The 19096-nt window shown below is 49.6% G+C and overlaps 1 protein-coding gene across 3 annotated transcripts in view; it reads right to left on the bottom strand.

Annotated features, from left to right (window-relative positions):
* Pcnx2 (pecanex 2) overlaps positions 1-19096 on the bottom strand; it is a 175663-nt gene that overhangs the window by 56735 nt on the left and 99832 nt on the right. For all 3 annotated transcript variants that reach the window (XM_026412957.2, XM_026412947.2, XM_077802720.1), the window contains 2 exons: positions 10418-10526; positions 5760-5889 (listed from right to left, as the gene is read on the bottom strand). In XM_026412957.2, coding sequence (XP_026268742.2) covers positions 5760-5889; positions 10418-10526 — 239 coding nt within the window. The remainder of the gene's footprint in view (positions 1-5759; positions 5890-10417; positions 10527-19096) is intronic.

Raw genomic sequence — 19096 nt, 5'->3', positions numbered from 1 at the left:
GGTGCCGCAGGCAGTGCTCGGCAGCAGGAGCGGGACTCAGCCGGCCCGGGGGCCGGGCAGTTTGCGGCAGAAATGAATTACAGTAGATGGGGTAGAGAGAGAAGAGGGGAGGGGAGGGGAGGGGGGATAGTAGAGGATAGGAAAGGCAGCAGAATACAACAGACACTAGTATAGCAATATGTAAAACAGTGGATGTGTAACTGATGTGATGCTGCAATCTGTATATGAGGTAAAAATGGGAGTTCATAACCCACTTGAATCAAAGTGTGAAATATGGTATGTCAAGAACTATGTAATGTTTTGAACAACCAACAATAAAAATTAAAGGAAAAAAAAAGAAAAAAAATTATAAGGAAAAAAAAGAAATTCCATATGAATTTTAGGATGAGCTTGGCTACGTATGCAGACAGGTCAGTTGTAACTTGGATAGTAATTAACTGTAGATCAGTTTGGGGTGTACAGCTTTCTTCACAGTTTTAAGTGTTTCAATTCACGAACAGGGGTGTCTTCCTAGTCATTGTGTCTTTGGTATTTTCAGTGATTTCCAGTCTTTGGAGGATGGTTTCTACTTCACCCACTTTGTTCTGTGGACGCTGTTGTAAACTGAATTGTTTTCTTTGTTTGATTTTCAGATTGCTCTTTGCAGGAATATAAAAATACAACTGTTTTGTGTGTGTTCATCTTTTTTCTAGTAAAGTCCTGAATTCTATGGTCCCCTCTCGTCGTTGCCTGCTTCTTATCATGACACAGCGTCATCTGGTGAGTAGAAATGGTTTTGCTTCCTTTCCCCTATGGGTGCCTTTCTGTCCTGCCTGACTGCCTAGCCCAGGTAAGTGACGCATTCCCTCTAGTTACCCACAGGAACATGAGTGATAGCATCTTGATGTCATTGCACCAGCATATCTGGGTTTTTTTTTTTTTTTGCTTGTTTTGTTTTTGGTGGAAAAGGATTAACCTTACATTTGTTTTCAAATTTGATTTTTTCAAATACTGAGACAGGGCATGTGGAGTCCTAGCTGCAGGAGCACAGGACAAACATCAAGAGAGCACTGTGTGTCTCCCCAGCGTCATTCTTTACCCTCCAGCTTGTCCTCCAAAAGGGGTTCTTTAACAATGGGGAGGGGAAAAATACTCAGGTGTCCCCAGTGGTTCTCATTTATCCAGAAAAACTACAACTCAAACGCCAGCCGTCTATCAGTCTCGACTTCTCTTCAAGTGAGACTTTTAAAGATCTTCATTTTCAACCCTGATGATTTTAAGATCCACTAAGAACTTTCCTTCCTTCTCAGGAAACCTTGAGGCATCCCCAGAGTCTTCCTGGCTGCAGTGAGACGGGCTCCGGCTCTGCAAAGCCTGAACAAACAACAGTGATCCCAGAGCCACCCTCAGGGACAGCATGGGGGCAAAGGGAGCCAAAGCATTGCGCATCCAGAGGACCAGGTTATCTGGTGGTCTGTCCTAGAGTCTCACGTATGGGTTATTGTCACACTACTAGGGAGCACCTGTAGCTTGGCTGGGCTCACAGAGTGAGTGGCCGCCTGTCACCGTGAGCCCTGGGAGCAGGGCTGCTGCAAAGCCTGGGCAGGGACGTCACTCCCTCATTCAGCAGGAGCAGAGTCTGGGAAGCACACTCAGGGCCATAAGGTCAGCAGCCCTAAGTGACAGTCACAGAATGTGTTTTAATGACAAAGAGCCACAGGGTGGTCTTCCCACGCCTTCTCTTACTGGGGAAGAAGGAGACTGCCTCAGGTGGCTAGGAATGTCACCTGAGTATTGGCTGTTCTGGGGAAGCCCTTTTAGCACCAGGGAGTGAGTCCTACCATCCAGGGGCCTTGAACCTGCCCATAAATCTCTCGCATCACATCTATTTGAGTCCCATAATGAAAGGGTTTGGGACAGTGTGGGTTTAAGAGCTGTGGCGCATTTCTTGCCTTCCTTTGTTCAGAATAAATTGGGCCCGTCTCAACATGTTCCCCAAAGCTGGAGAGGCTGAGTTGCCCCTGCTGTCCCTGCCTGGCACAGCCTGCAGCCATCCATCAACTGGGTCAGTTGCAAGGCGTGGCTCCTGGTGACCTTGAAGAGTCAGCAGGTGCAGGCAGCTGGGAAGCAGGTGGGAGATCGGGCGCCACCCTGCAGCCCGTGGTCTGCTTTAGCCCGTGGTCTGCTTCTCCACTCTGCACTTTCCAAATACTTCCACTGCTCAGCAATATGGAGCAGGATCCCAAGTAAAGGCACACAAGTAATGAGTAATAAGCTCAAACCAGCACAATCTGAGAAGTTCAACACACTGGAGTTCCTCAAAGTGTCTCCCTCCTGCAATGTACCTGCACAATAGCTCAGCACCATGCTTCAAGTGTTAGATCCCATCCTGGGGACACGTGTGAGGGCTTTCTCATCCCTCAGCAAGCTAGTAGCTTTCAAACCCAGACCTGTATTCTGCTTGGGGGTCGGGGCAGAGAACGGAGGAGGCAGGGCTGGCCTAGGTCACAGGGGGGTCAGTGACAGATGTATCTGGGGAGGCTCAGCCCCGAGCTGCCCCTGGGCCCCGCGTCACATGCTGGGTCTGCACATCAGTTCTTGCCTCCTGGTAACAGAGCTGCCACCAACATCAGGCTCATGTCCCACACTGCCTGCCCACTGGACAGAGGGGCCAGGCCACCCATGCCCCAGGCTCTGAGACTCTGGCTGGGCAGGAGTGATGGCTCTCTGGGACACCAAGCTCCATGCTTTCCTGCCTGTCACTTTGGCCAGGGCTACAGTCTTGCCTGTTTCGTGCTTACTGTGACCTGAAGGTGACGGTGACATAGACTGCAGGTTAGGCTCTGCAGGCAGGCTCTGCAGGCAGGCTCTGCACGGCGGAGTGCAGATCTGTCCCCAGTGCCCCTACCCAGCTGCGGAGACTGACTTCACCCCCGGCCCTCACCCTTCATACGCCTCTACTTCGCTTCTCATTCCTCCTACTCTCTCCTGCCAGTTTCTCCTCATTGCTCAATTCTGCTTCTTTTGCAAAGTTCAAGACCTGGTGCTTCCTCCCACCCAGACTGTCCCTGTCAGTCCCAGGGCCCACTGTCCCCCAGCCGTGGTTCCCTCTGAGCTAGCTGCTGTATGTCTGCGTGCATTTCACGTTTTATGGAAGATTTCTGACATAGAGGAGCAAAGCCACTGTTGGAGGGTATCTCCATTCTTTGAGAGGTCTGAGCACAGTCCCCCTCCAGGACAAAGGAGTTGCTGAAATAACTGGGCACATGGTCATACTTCATGGCCTAAACATTTGTCTCATGTTAATGACACTTTGGTTATTTAGTCAATGTTCATATACGAAGAGAAGGGTGATAAGTCACAACATCAGAATGTGTTTCTGCAGCTTTCTCAGATCCTAACAGGGGATGTAAAAACATAGCCCTCCACCATTATGGGGCATTTGCTATTCTGCCTGGGATTTAAGTGGGGGCGCCTGGGATTTGAGTGGGAGCGCCAGGCAGAGCTCACCCGTTCAGACGTACAGACCACAGCAATCAGGAGCAGGCTGGTTTAGCAATGAACTTCCTAGCTCTGGCAATGCAAACCCAGACTGAGATTTTTTTCCCCTCTGACATAATATTTTTGGATTTAATTCATTTAAGAAGTCTTTACAGAACACCAAATGTGTGCAGGGCCTCCCAGAGACACAGATAAAAAAATGAACCAGCCCAGAACTGAAGGTACACATAGTCCACATCAATTCTGGATAGAATTTACCGAAGACCATGATACAAATTTACTTTCTAAAGATGTCCTCGTCCCACAAATCCTTCTTGGACCTGACCACTTGTCCATCAACAGCTGGTAGAGTTCTGACCCTTGGAACCTGGTGAATGTGTGACGTGCTTGTAAACAACAGGATAAGGACAGTCAGAAAAGCATGTGCCTTCCACCTTACTCCAGAGGACACCTGTGCTGGGCCCCGAGGCCACATGCTGGAGCCCAGACTGTCACCACACCTGGAAGTCACCTGGAGAGATGGGCCTCTGCTCTTCCAGTCCCACCTACCTCCTCGCCTGGTGACTGCAACCTCATGTCACCACCATGCAGCTGAGCCCTTCCCAAATCCCTGACCCACAGAAGTCAGGAGAGGTAATAAGTTGTCTGTTCGTCGTTTTGGACACTGAAGTTAGTGGTTATTTGTTATTCAGTAAGAGACAATGAGAACATAAAGACATTTATGTTTTCCAGGCGCCTGCCAGGATCCAGATGAGATTTCCCTCCATGTCCTGTCCTGGTACCCATTGCTGTGCTGTCCTGAATTCCATCTGCCCAGCCTTCAGGCAGTTGGGCCGCAGGAGGCGGCACGCTGGTCCCTCTCAGACTGAGTGTTCTGCTCCCCGTCACCCCTCCCTGCTGCCCCAGCCTGAGAGCCCTAGTGAGGAAGAGGCATTCCCATCGGACCCCACAGGCCTGCAGGCCCTCCCACCCGAGGCCAACACTCCCCAGGTAATGCGGGGGAGCACGAATCCTGCACAGAAGGGTCTGTTCACTGAACTACATGTAAACCAGCCCTCAGCTCCAAGCCCATCGCCCTGGAGAGGGCTGAATTGTGGAAGCGAGGAGGCGAAATAACCAAGCAGAAGTATGCAAGGATCCTTAGACCACCCTCCACCCTCCCAAACAGAAAGCTCTCCTGTGATCATGGGAAACACCTGTTCCTGCAGCCCACCTGGGGATGGAGTCCCTCCGCAGAGTGTCACACTACTGAGTGCAGGCCTGTCCTAGGTCTTAGGTATGCTGGTGCATTTTCTCCTTATAAGGGGATCCTATTATTCTGTCCTGCTTTAGGGATGAGGGAAGAGAAGCCCGAGGTCTCAGTGGTAAGAGATGGAGAGGAGGGGTGTACCCAGGCATCATGGAGCCCAGGCTGTTGTAGCCACCACACAACCCTACCTGCACCAGGAGGGTGCCTGATTTACATTCGTGTAAACTGTCTCTTACTACCCATGGGAGCCATGGTCTCCTGACTCTTCAGTGGCTCCTGAGACAAGCGATCAAGAGCCAGAGGTGTGAGCACAGCTCGGGGCTGGGCTCAGGCACAGCAGCCACAGGTGAGACACCAAGACAGAGTCCTGTGCCACCTGCTGGAGACTGCCTAGTTAACAGCTCTCCCCTCCACTGACCCCAAGTCCCCTGGGCACAGCCACGAGAGCCTTAGGGTCACTCAGCCATTCCCTGAAAATAACGCCCAGGCTGGGGTGAGGCTCAGTTGCAGAACACCTTCCTCAAGGCAGCAGCACCCAAAGCAAACAGCAGCAAAAACGATGCCCCATGCTGTCACTGTGGCCTGAGGGGGTTGCCACCAGTCCCAGTAGGAAAGGAGAAGCCGCATCTCACAGAGCCGGGGTGACACACGGTGGTCCCCACCTGTGCCAGGTGCTCATAGAAGGGCCACCACAGGAGGGAAGCACTGTGCCCTCAGGCCGACCTCGGCACATGGAAAGAGGAGACCTGTCCAGCCCTTCCTTGGTCACCTGCTGAGACCCGGCAGTGGCTGCTCCCCCTTCCTTCACAGCTGCAGAAACCTGGAGGGGCCTTAATCACTAATTCCCAATCAGCCGTGCTCCTGCCAGGACCCCAGAGCCCAGCCAATGAACAGGGAGTCACCAGGGAGCCAGGCCCAGCTCTGCCCACCCACAGAGGACAGAGCCCGAGACCGGAGCTGCCACGGGGAAGGGACAGGGGACTCCAGGTGCCCTGGGGCACAGGGGTCAGCATAGATTTTAGGCTCTTACTTGTAGTTTTTCTCCCAGAACTTCACCGGCCTGACATAGGACGTGATGAAGATGACGCTCCCCAGGAACGGACTCAGCGGGGCAGAGAAGATGGAGGTGGCGGCTGCCTGGAAGAGCAGCACAGCAGAGTCTGGGGTCTGGAGTTAAGGCAGAGAGGTCCTGTCTGATTCTGACTGGGTTCACGATGCCGTTTCTTACTGAAGACAGAGGATGGGCTCTTAACCTCTCCAGGCACAGATTACAAATACAAGGCTTCCAACAAATCCTGGTGGCCTCGCTTCACCCCCATGCACACGGAATGCTTCTCAGGCGATGTGTACAATGGACAACGTCTAAGGACTGAGAAGAGCTGGCTGTGTTTACTACGAGGCCATGAACTAGACAAAAGCCACTGTGCACATTCACCAGAGCACTAACTATGTGGCTTTGTAAATGAGTAGGATTGAGTGACACTTTAAAAAATAAGCAGGTGGCATTGTTTGGGAAGGCCATGACTGTTCCTCAGTCTTTTACCACTATTAGGAAAACACACACACACACACACACACACACACACACAAGTGTTGCATACGCTGAACGCAGATGGCTCATGCAGGTCTGGTTCACAGGTAAACACAGGTGAACGTGGAGTCCTAGCCTCCAGGGCCACCTGCCTCCTCAGCCTCTCCTACGGGCTGCTCACTTACTGGCAAGTGCTGATTCGCACCCTGAGGGTGGTCAGAACACTGAGCCTGCTCAGTGTTGAACATGGTATACTGAGCCTTTGGCCTGAGCTCTGTGGGTCTCTGGAAGTGGGGCCCCAGGAGCCTGGGCTGTAAGAGCAAGGGTCTGGGTGCCAAGGACAATGGGACAGACTGTCTGGCTCTCACGATGATGCATGTCGCTCCCTGACCTGCAGCAAGGGGCCTGCTGCCCACTACAGACCTGCACTGACCTGCTGCAAGGCCACCCTCCCTCCTGGAAGGCAGATACTGCCCTCCTGGAAGGCAGATGCTGCATATTCTCTTTTGCAGCTGCACACATGGGCACCACATTTCTTTATTCAGTTTCAGAAAGTTCCAGGAGGGAGTGACAGGGAATGCCCGGCACAGACAGGAGGATACTCATTGCCAAGGTCGTCTCTGGCCTGGCCTAGGCTATATGATTTGGGAGCGGGAGCTCCTCAACACCTGGAGTGGTAGTGGGCCTGCCGCTCACCACAGACCCTTCCCAGACATCCTTATAGATTAAGGTCAGATTTTTGGCAGCACCCAAAGCAAACAGCAGCAAAAACGATGCCCCATGCTGTCACTGCGGCCTGAGGGGGTCACCACCAGTCCCAGTAGCCTTGGTTCCAAGAGTGACTTTCTTTCCTCCTCCTTTTAACCCTCTCTATTCTCTTTTGAAGCATTCCCTGCATTCACACCCAGGTCTCTGCTCCGGGCTGAGCTGTGAGGGTGACAGGAGCCTCCACCACCCTGCTATGCTAAGCCATTTATGCTGAGCTGGGTTCAAATGGAGAACTACTGAGCAACAGGCTACCAAAGGCCAAAAACGCCCGTGTCTTGGGGTGGAAGCATTTTCAGCCTTCAGCCAAAGAAGAAAGTGATGGGTGACAGAGGTACCCCACTTGATGTCCCTTGTCACCAAGGAAAGGGGAATGGCAGACTCTGAGACATTCAAGAGGGATGGAGACATCGGAGTCTAGGTGCTGAAGGAACATCAGAGCCAGGTGGGTGGCGGTGACTCTGGAGAGCTGAGACGGGAAGGGAGGGAAGTCACCACAGGACCCAGTGTGCCCAGGGCTCACAGGGACCAGTCAAAGCCAAGTGCTGAATGGGCAGGCACTGCTCTTCTCTTTGATTCTAAAATTTCTCCACAGTTGCCCAGAAGTTAAGTGAGGAACTACTAGTAGCCAACAGAGAGCCAAGTATGTGGGGAGGACATGAGAGGGCGTAGGGCAAGAGTGACCACATGGCCTCCAGGGATGCTTCCTAGAGGGAGGACCTTGGGAATATACAGCTTTCTCGGAGCAAACAGGAAAGACTATGCCCGGCCCAGGGATGCTGAGAGGGGCCCCCAGGAGCAGGGCCACCTGAACACTTTTCAGTTCCTTCCAGCAGAGAGGGCCAAGTGCTTACCCTCTAGCATAGGCAGGACTTCTTTAAAAGCACATTTAAAGTGAAAACATCAACACCGATAATTAAAAGATAAAAGAAAAAGTCACCAAAGGCAGCCTTCCTTCCAGCAGTGCATGTGGAGGGGCAACGAGGGGTAATGTGGGGAGTCTAGTCGCCAGAAGACAACGGCCGTGGGCAGCCTATGGGTGTTGAAGGGTGAGCAATCTTGTCTTTCCCTGGAGCTCAGACACCAACAGAAAGGAAGGCATGCTGGTACTGGAAAAGCAATCTCCCCACCGTGCCCCGCTGGCCCGAGAGCTAATTCAATTCCAAAACAAAGAGAATTATTCCATTCTCAATGCCAGGATGGAGACCACAGTTTCTTAATAGAGTGATAAAATAATTAACATTTCAAAATTAGTTAGGATTCAGGGCTGTCATCTAGGAGCCTGGCGGCTTTGTCTGTGGCGAACACACCTGATTCTCAGCTGTTTACCTCGTACATCCTGAGCAGATGCTTTGGACTCCAGGTGGCAGATATCTACTTTGTGACTGAGCAGAGGTGGGGAGGTGTGTGTGGACAGGGCAGGGAGCAGCCCTGGATGCCACACACCAGGGCAGTGGCTCCTGTGGAGGCTCCTGACTTAGCCAAAGGGAGGGAGCAGGCACCACTCACAAGGCCAGGCCAGGAAGGAGGCATGGGGCTGGACGGGACGTTCTAAGGCTAAAAGGCAGATGCCCAACACAGCCCCTGTCTCCAGTGACTCAGTTTCTTAGGAGAATCACCTACACACCAGTGAAGCCCCCAGCCTGAGCATGCTGTGTGTAAGCTGAGATCCAGGCTAACGCTGCTTCAGGTGCCCTCATGTGCCCAGCACACGGGCTTGTGCCTTGGACGCTGCATGTGTCCAGGGCAGCGACGGAAAGCCATGCACTCCAGTAGCCCCTGCTCAGCTCTGGGACCACCACACCCACCTAACGAGGCATCACCAGCTAGGCGGCACAAGCAGCCCTGCGCACACTGGTCAGGACCAGGCTCTGAAATCCTACTGCCACTCCCCCTGCAGAGCTGCACAGCAGCCATGATTTCCACTAGCTAGTCCTGCTTGAAATCCTGGATAAGAGACCTCAGACATAGCAGAGATACATAAAATCTGCCCCATCTTCTTTTGAAGGGTTCTGTTGAGGAGACTCAAGCGCCTGCCATTGTAGAGAATGCCTGCATCCAAGGGGCAGCAGGGCGGGGCATGAGCTCACTCTCCTCCCAGACAACCTTGAAACACTTCAGAAATAGCAACAGCAACGAGGTCTAAGAATAGAAATGCAGAACAGTGGGCATTATGGGCCCAGCTCTCATCTGCTTAACTTCTTTTTTAAACGAATAACCCCGGAGGAGAGCATTTATAAGACCCAGGCTGTTACTGCGGAATGATGATGCCAGGCGTGTTTCTAGTCCTGAATACCCTGTTCCATCCCAGAGATTCCTCATGAGTTGTCTTAATGAGGCTTCTGCAGATTTCAGGAGGAAGGAGCTGCAGGCAGGGGCTACAACCCGCTAACAGTACCCAGGGAGGGCGGCAGAGTGAGAACCAAGGCTCTCTCTCACCACAGCTGTGGGTAAGAACGGCCCAGGAGGTGGGGGTGTGAAAGACAGCACCCCGTTTCTAAACAGTGTGATTTAGCGTGCTCCTCCAGGATTCTGATTCTGACATGGGTCCAGCCCACGTCTTGGAAACACAGGTTTCCCGAGTATGAATCAGTGGGCTGAGATCTCTCAGGGAAAATTTCAGGCCTGAGTCAAGAATTTTTCAATTAATCTCTGCCTTCAAGAGTACTTTTTATCAATTTCTTTCTCCATACAAGCATACACATGAGCATGAAATTCAGCTGTGTGGAAGCGATCTTTAGAAGGGGCATCTCAAGTTTGTTTTGAAGTGGATAGGAACAAATTATCATTATGGAAACATCTAAATATACAAAGACACCAAGCCTTCTTGGCTAAGAGCTCTACCAACAAAACAGTAATTTCTCAGTGCTTAAGATACTTTTTCAGTATTCAAAAATGTTTGGTTAATTCTGTGTACATCTAATTCAAGATTGTTGAATATTGATGAAGTATATATAAAACACCAGTATTATATCAAAACATAATAGACATGATACATGATAGCATGATGAACACACCAGCCATGTCCTCAGTGTCTAATGACTGTGGGTCTGTTTGCACTAATCTCCACAAGTCAAACCAATAATTTAAGCAGTTAATTTCCATTTAAAAGACAGGAAGGATCTCTAAATGCAGAGCTGGGCATGGGAAATGGGAGGATCAGAAAAAATAAAAGCAACTTCTGAATATGCACAGAGAAGCAGTGAGAGTTCAGAATCGCAAAACATCTTTGAAAGCTAAGTGGCCTGAAGGGGATTCAAAGTGCCTCCTCATGTCGCATTAAGACGTAACTGTAGAGACTTGAAAGTCTGCTTCTTGCCAGGTTCAGTGAAAAGCTTGCCCTGTAAAATGTGCACCTCAGCTTGGGGCCAGGACCGAAGCAGAAAGGATACGAGGGATGGCAAAGAGCTGCGCGAACACGTGGAAGGAGGAGCCCCATGCCATCTGCCAGGGCGCCACGTAGGTCAGCACGAACCGGATCTTGTGCAGCAGGTCCCCGAGCTGAAAGCAGAGGAGACATTCATCAGAGAGGCCCCTGGTATCTGCATCAAGGTCATTTAGAGGACACGCATCACAGGAAGGGGCAATGAAACTGTTATTGGTCTTACTTTCCTTCGTTCTGTAAGCAACACAGCTATTTAAGGATATTTGAAAGAAGCAATAGGAGGACGGGAAGGAAGCCTGCCTATTCATCTCAACAGACTTGTTCCTTAAAGCTATGGCTACGGTGTGTGTTTCTGCCTGTCACAGCTTGGCTGCTCCCTTCATATGGGATCTTTTACAGGGAGATTCATGCAAAACCTAGCATCCCCGACATTGTTGAGGTTTTTTAAAATATCAATTTCATTTCATCTGCTCAGCTGCTCTTGCTGAATAAAATACCTCCATGTCATTGAAGTGAAAGTTACAAAACACTAAGGAAAGCCAAGGCTGGGTGCAGAAGCTGCTCATTGGCAGGCAAGAAGCAAAAAGGAAGAGTGAGCTCCAGGAGGGCAGAGGGAGGCCAGGGGACCTGTGGGCTGAGGAAGAAGATGGAAGGGGGAACATGCTCCATAGAGTTGGCTGGAGACGAGACTGTGCCTGTCTGTGGGAGGACGGGTGCAGGGGTCAGCCAACCACCTGGCTGCCGACTTGGGCTTTGTGTCAGGTGACCGAGGAACCGTGTGCTGCAGGCTGCTGCAGAAGTACCCAGACAAGCAGCACCACAGGGCAGCCTAGGAAGACGGAGGGCTTGTCCCCAGACTGGCTGGCTTTCAAAAGACAATGAGAAACATTCTCCACCAAGGCCGTCGAGTGAGGAGAAGAAAAAAAATTAAATTTGACTCAAGAAGCATTATACAGAACATCAGGAAGCCAGAGTGAAACTGGACTTGGGCTGAGGACAGAGCTGTCAAGGAGCGGCTCAAAGAGTCAAGAGGACTCAGACCTCAGCCAAGAGCCAGCTCTGTGGTTCTAGCACACAGGTGAGGGGACTCGGGCTTGTTGTATGAAGATGCAAAGGGAGCAGAAGTGGGTAAGCAGAGTCCTCTCCAGATCCTGCCTCGCTTGTCTCATCTTGCGTCTGTGGCTCCCACATGTATGTACCCTGGATAAACAGGGTTCCAGGTAAACCTAGTTCTGGATAAACACTAAGGTAGAAATAAACACCTTGGCTAGGCCACTGGTGACGAACCAGGATGAGAGGTCTCCCAGAAACCCACACACGCACAACCCTGGGCAACAGAGATCTGGCTTGTAGAGAGCCCTGGGCTTCTATGTGCCTACCAGGGACACCGGCCATGAGCTAGCAATGAGCTTGAGTGATAACCACAGAACTGCAGGTGGAGAGAAGAGAGAGGCAGAGGGAAGGGATGGGAACACGAGAAGATGGGAGAGGCGTGGGGAGGAAGAGCCGTGCAGATGAGCTTGGGGACGCATGGCGGATGGACTCAGAAAGGGAGCTGGACATCTGGCTCTTGCCGATGACCACTTACTGCCTCCACCTTGACTGCTTGCTTTACAGCAGAGGGCTGATTACCACAGCATTGGGGTTTGCTCAGGGAGGTCATCTCCACGTCAGTCCAGGGCTGGCCAAGGCCTCCTGGACCCAGGTGGACAGGGCTCCACAGCCCTCTGCCATTGGAGTCTGATAGCTAAAGAAGCAGCACCCTACTCCACCTACCAGCTCGAGGTCCCACCTCTTAGGTCCACGTGAAATGGTCTCCCCATCTCACCATGCCAGCCATCAGGTGCTGGCATGAATGGAGAGACCCAGAGTTCTAAGCCAGACTCAGGCCCGGCTCATTCTGGGAAAAGAGGGTTCCCTTTCAAAGCTGGTGTCACTGCCTTTCCTCCCCACCATCAACCCGACTAGACAAGGAACACGAAAGTCCCCTGTGGGAGACACTCACACACATCACTTCTGGGTCCCGAGAAGTGGTCACACCCCCTTGCTCATTTGGGCCCAGCTGCCTCCACCAGTCACACGTCTTCGGATCAGAACCCCTCTTGCCCACCACCCTGCTGCCGAGAATTCCTGGTGTGGTTATTAAGTGCCAATCTTGTGGCTTACGAGGTGAAAACTGAAGCATGAGCAAGGGCCCTCCAGGGAGGCATGGTCCCCAATGCCCTGAATGAACAGGGCACGGAAAGCAGCTCCGCTGGGCTCCCTGCACACTGGTGTGTCCTGGGACTCGCAGCCGCCTCTGGAAAAGCTGTAAGTAGGTCAGGCGAAGCTCTGCAATCAGCCAGGCTGCCCTGGGGAGCCTCATCTGCAAGTTTAACACTCTCGCGGGTCCGACTCCGCTGCATTATGATTAAGTGAATCTATTACAATTATTTTTTGCTTAGCCCAGCAACTTGTATTTATGTACAAGCAAAACCAGCAGTCAGACGTCGGAGGGCTCCGAGCACCAGTGCCCCTGCTCTGATTGCAGCAGGGCCCCAGGAGTCTCCCTTCTTCCCCTTCTCTGTGCCTCATATTTCTCAAGGAAAGGGAAGAATGAAACACAGGCTTCCTAAGATCTTCTATTTGGGCTGAGAACGTAGACTCTTCTCTTCTCAACCACGGAAGACGCCCATCTCCTGAGCGTCAGTTCTTTAGGTCTCTGGTTCCTGACCACATTGTATTTAGTGGCCCCTCTGGGATGCCCACAGGAGGAAGCACCAGTGCTGGGGGTGGGGAGCTCACCTCCCAGTGCCAGGAGCGCGGCTGGAGCACATCCCACCCAGCTCCAGCTCTGCTCCTGCATGTCCACTTTGAAATGGGGATGAAGGCCCCTCCTCCCACGCCAAGCCCAGACCCTCTCAACTTTTAGGGAAGGAAGCCATGCTCAGAGAGGTTTAGTGGATTGTACAGATCACACAAGAAGTTACTGGCCTACCTTAAACCAAAATCCATCACCATATATCCCTCCTTGAAGTGCAGTTCTATGAACCATAGCAACAGGAAGTACTGCTGTCACACAGCACCGGGGAAAGGTCTCCCTAACCTAAAGGTCTTCTCTCTCCTGACTCAGCACAGAGCAGGGCCACAATCAAAGGCACGACAGACCACGGTCACAGCCATCACCAGGGACCTGTTCTTCCTAGCCACAGTGGTGAGGAGCCTGGCCTAGCCCGGAAGAGCCTTTCAGGATAAATGCCATCAACAAGGCACAAAGTCATTAACAAGTCTGGTGAGCCGCACATGGAGGGAAGGGCAGCCTGTGGGGCCACCTGTGCTTGCTGAGCTCATGGCTCCCAGGAAGATGGCTCACACCTTTATTCTTAAAGTGTGTCAAAGTAGGATCCAGCTTAAAAAGACTCAACTCCACGTCTTCTTTTTATACTCTATCCTCTTCCAGGGGGAAAATGGGTATGAGAATGAAGCACCCGTAGGAGCCAAAACAGAGCCGACTGCACACAAGAGGATCCTAAGCCCTGATCACCATAAGCACAGTGTGTGCAGTGGAGCCTAAGCCCCGATCACCATGAGCAAAGCATGTGCAGTGGCTCTGCACTCCACGCTAGTCCACAGTGTAGGGAACCATGCGATGCTTAAGGTCAGGTGGTACAAGTGGCCTCACCAACACCTTCCCCGTGACATGGCCACATGCTAGGTCTAACACTGCACTGCAGACCTTGACACAGAAATCCCAGGTGGGTCAGCCATAAATCTGCACCCTGTAGGGCAGCCCCCAAATGTCTGCGGGTTATGTTATGTGTTTAGAGCGTAGCCAGGGCCAGAACTAGCCATGCTATGGTTAGTCGAGGCCAGAAGTACTAGGATTCAGTGTGTAGCGCCAAGGTCATAGATGTCAACTTGCAGTGAGCACGTGCCCCTATATAGCCTGTTGGCTATGCGCCTTCTTTGTGTGGCCTATGTACAAAAAGGGCCTATGGAAAAGACTCGGGTGTAAAAATGGGCAAATGGAGACAAAATGGGGCCAAATGAGGACTAAAATACAACTGGCTGGAGACTGACACTGAAGCTGGAGGCTGAGGCCATCTCTAAAAAGTATGTGTACTATGCTAACTGCGTCTCCCACCTTCTTCCTCCTGGAGAACCCCCAGTCCGTCTCCTGGTCACAGCCCTGCATGGCACACTTTGAGGAGGCTTTGGGGCCTCTGTTTCTGTGATGCTTACCTCACTCCTGTCTCCTATCTCCACCATCCTAACTCAGCTTGATTGCACTGCTTGACAAACCTCACAAGCCTAGAAGAGAAGACCAAATTTTTTGTCTTCTTTCCACTGAAAACACTAGGAAAGAGGAAAGAAAGTCACAACAGAATAATTTGGCTATTTCCCAAAGAAAGAAAGCCACCATAAATACTGTCATTTCAAATGACCTGTTTTGGCACTATCTTTTCAGTTGAGCATAGACATGCTGTTATACATCTGCTGTAAATAGTAAAGCCAAGTGTGTACATCCACAAAACATCCTAAAGAAGTGTCACCAAGTAAAGGTGACTCCCAAACCCTTCCTTGCTGGTACATTCTACAGTAAGGCACAGGCCGTCTTTCTCTGGGGACTGCCCCATCCTAGGGACAGAGTGGGCCAGGTACTGGCCATGCCCATGCTTGGGCACTGTCTCGGAATCTGTTTGTGCACAGCCCCATTTGGTGGAAGAGCAGCGATCTCTGTCAACCCCAAGCGTGACCTTCTATCCTGCTCCCTGAAGCCCGACTCCATGCAGGCTATGCCCCGCGGGCTGGTCCTATGACTCCAGGGCCCCTGTACTTGGCTGTCAGACCAGCAGCTCTCCTCCTCGGGAAGATGTGCACTTCAGTGACCGTCACACTAATCTGGTTGCCAACACCTGAACTTGAAGGTACACACGAGGCTGAAAGGACTAACAGAAATAGACGGAGTCAATGGGACATCGAGTCAAGAAGTAAAGAACAGAGAGGATGCTGGATCCCTGGAGGGCCTGCAGTGGAGGAAGACCTGAGGTGGTCCAGGGGACAAGTAGTGAATGATCAGGGGGCCAGCTGAGGGCCTGAAGGCCGCAAACAGAGGAACTGGGGGGGCCGTCAGACATGGGGCACAGGGGGCCACATGGAAAGTGGGAAAAGGCTCAAGAGGGTGGAAAGGGGAATCCAGTGTCATCTCAGACCTGGGGCCCCACTTTTGGTGGGGAGGGAGTGTCACTTTGATAGAATAACAAATCAATAACAGAAAATACGATGATCACACATTGGGACATTAGATTTAAGTCAAACTATTCTGGCTGAAAACGTGACATAGAATTTTATTACATAACCCTATTGAATCATCCAGGTGGTGGTTGTAACTGGTGACCAGGGTGAATTTCATGTCAGGAGGAGTCCACCTTGGCAAACACTGTGTGCTCAGCATCCATCACGCAGCTCCCACTGGATGGTCAATAAAACACCTAGGACACAAAACGGAGAGGCCAAGGGGCCCCTGTGACAGAAGAGGACTCTATACATGCAATTAGAGTCCCCAGAGGAAAGTATAGAGAGAAGCAGAAGATATCCTTGTTGAGTGATGGTCCAGAAATACCCAGAATTCAGGATGTAGGGTCACCACACTGAAGAACCACATCAAGTCCTGTACCACACACATGAAAATTTACCTCACTCATATGATAACGAGACCATATAAGATCAAAGTCAAAGAGAAAAATCATCTTTCTTATCAGATAACCTACAAAAGAGTTGTAGATGGACAGCTGACTTCCAAATGGCAAGAATATGCTGGAAGACAATGTCATAATGTTTTCAAAGTGTTAAGAAAAAAATATCAAATTAGTATTCTGTACATAAGTACAGTGTTGCTCAAGTAAGGGGTGGAAACATAGACCATAGACCTTTTAGACAAAACAAAACAAAACTCCCACAGAACTTTTCAGAAAGAACAGTAAAAGAGTACACTAGAGAAAGGACACTATCACCATGTCAGAAGAGCTATTCGAGGAATGATCCATGTGAGCGTGAAATGAAATATCATAAATATTTAAGGTGGGAAGTGAGAAAGTTAAAGTCTACAGTTCTCGTATTGTCTGAAGGGGAGAAGGTTTAATTTTGTATGCTAGTTGAGTATATTTATAATAATGTAAGAGTAACCACTAACAAACTGAAGATTTCAAACTTTTATTTCAAACCGGAGAACCTGCACCATGGAGACACTGCCTCCCATCTGCACAAGTTCTGGCTCAGCAGGTCTGGGATAGAGCCCAAGAGCGTGCATTTCGTATAACTTCTAGGTGCTGCTGATGCTGCTGATCTGGGCATCACACATGGCCAATCATGCAATAAAGGACATACAATATTCTATCTCCAAAGGGAAAAATAATTTACCTGGAGGGAAAAATAATTCAAAGAAAGTTTATTTCATTCATCAGAAGGAAGAAAGGAAAGGATGAGGGGAAAACATTATAAATAAAATGCAAATACCAGGTTAGAAAACAGTTCAAACATATTGGTAATCATAGAAAATGTAAATGGATAAAATTTGCCAACCAAAACACAGAGCCTCAGTGTGCATTAAAAAGAAAAATCTTAGCTGAGTGTGGTGGCCCACACCTGTAATCCCAGCGGCTCAAGAGGCTAAGGCAGGAGGATTGCAAATTCAAACCCAGCCTCAACAATGTCAAAGTACTAAGCAACTCAGTGAAACCCTGTCTCTAAATAAAATACAAAATAGGGCTGGGGAAGTGGCTCAGTGGAGGAGTGTCCCTGAGTTCAATCCCTGGTACCAAAAAAAAAAAAGAAAAAAGAAAGAAAGGAAAGTCTTGTTGGATCTTTTTATAAGAAATATCAAAATGACCTAGAAAGTTTTAGGTAAAAGAATAAAAAATAAAAAAGATATGAGGTATCCCACAAAAGCACACATGTGCATTAATCCACTTGAACGGGTCAACTGGGTAGTAACTGTAGGCAGGTGGGGTGTGGCTGGAGAAGTCGGGCAATCTGAGTGCCTTTGGTATACATTTTGACCTTGTTAAGAACTCTCTATGCTTTCTGATGGCCATTTCCTGAACTGCCTTCCTCCATCGCATTCTTCTGCCATGATGTCCTGTTTCCCTGTGGGCCCTGAGGAATGTAGCCTGCTGTCTACAGACTGAGACCTCTGACACCAGGAGCCCCTAAATAAACTTTTCCTCCTCCAATTGTTCTTGCCAAGTCTTTTTTTTGTCACCATGGCAAAAGAGCTGGCCTAAACAAAAGGTATCAGGTAAATTCTAGCCACAGGAAAGCTGGCTTACCTGTATTAATATCAGACAAAACAAACTTTTACTCAAAAATAGATAAACAACAGGACATAATGACAAAAGAGGGGACTCACTAAGAAGATAGTTGATCTGTATGTACTTCATGTGCAGTCTCAAAGCAGCTGCAGAGATCCACACATATTCAACAATGAACAAATCCACCATGCCTGTCACTCACCCAGACAGCCAGCAAATAAGCACATAAAATACCTTGACAAACAGAATCAACAAGCTTCATCTAAAAGGGATGTATATTTCAACTTTACAACCAACTAAAAAAGAATATAGTTGTCAAGCAAATGTACATTTACAAGAATTGATGACTTATCAAACCATCAAGGAATTCTTCACCAATGCTGAACATTACTATTATGCCCACGGCTTTGCAATGAAAAGTTAATAACAAAAAGTTGCTAATACAATAGCAAAATACAATCCCAAACCTTTGCATTTGGATGTAATAACAACAACAAAATAACAATGAATTAGTTAAGAACAAATGATAGTAAAAATTAGAAAATATTTAAAAATAAATGACAACGAAAAGCCCCAGTACCAATCAGAAGTCAGCTAAAGCCGTGGAGAGGAAATGATAGAGCTTTACAATGTGCATTGTAGAAAACCTCCATAGTTTATATTGGGAGCTAGTTTTAAAGCTGAAATCAGAGAATAATATTATGAAAGCTGAAAATATAGTTGTTGCCATCCTTAAGTCCAAAAATCCTCAATAAAATATTTACAAAATGAACCTATAAATGTATAAAAACACATCATGATCCAATCTGGTTCATCTCATAATGGCTTAGATTTTTTTTAAGTGAATGTAATTTACAAAACTGAAAAGGCATAAAAGAAAAACCATATGGTGCTCAGTTGGTGCAGGAAGGAAGTTAAATAAAGTCAACACCCACACATAAAAATCCCTGGAAAATCAGCAGCAAAAGAATTCTTCTTAGCCTGACACAGGCACCCATGTCACCATGTAGCAAGCGCCACATTTACTAGTAGAATACCAGAAGTGTTCAGCAAGAGGTCTCCAGAAAGATGAACAGGATTGACCTATGGTAGGAAAGAAAGAAGCATGAAGAAGGGAGACAAAGACCCAAGGAGAGAGAAAGGAAGCGGGTGATGACGGTGTTGTCCTGGTGAAGAGCAGTCCAGGAACCGAGAGCAGTAGGGAGAAGGCAGAGGGGTGGGCTGAGGGGCAGAGAAAATCGCAGCAGGCCTCCAATGCACGGCCTCCTCCAGCTAGACACCTCAGGCCCACAGAGAACACAGCAGCCCGGAACCTGGGCTACCCTCCTATCCCATAACCGCTCACGAGAGCACCCACAAGTGCCGATGGCACTGCCCTTCCCCCTGTGCCACCTACC

The sequence above is a fragment of the Urocitellus parryii genome, chromosome 9, assembly GCF_045843805.1.
Source record: "Urocitellus parryii isolate mUroPar1 chromosome 9, mUroPar1.hap1, whole genome shotgun sequence".
In the NCBI taxonomy this organism is placed as follows: domain Eukaryota; kingdom Metazoa; phylum Chordata; class Mammalia; order Rodentia; family Sciuridae; genus Urocitellus; species Urocitellus parryii.
This window is presented reverse-complemented; position numbering and strand designations above follow the sequence as displayed.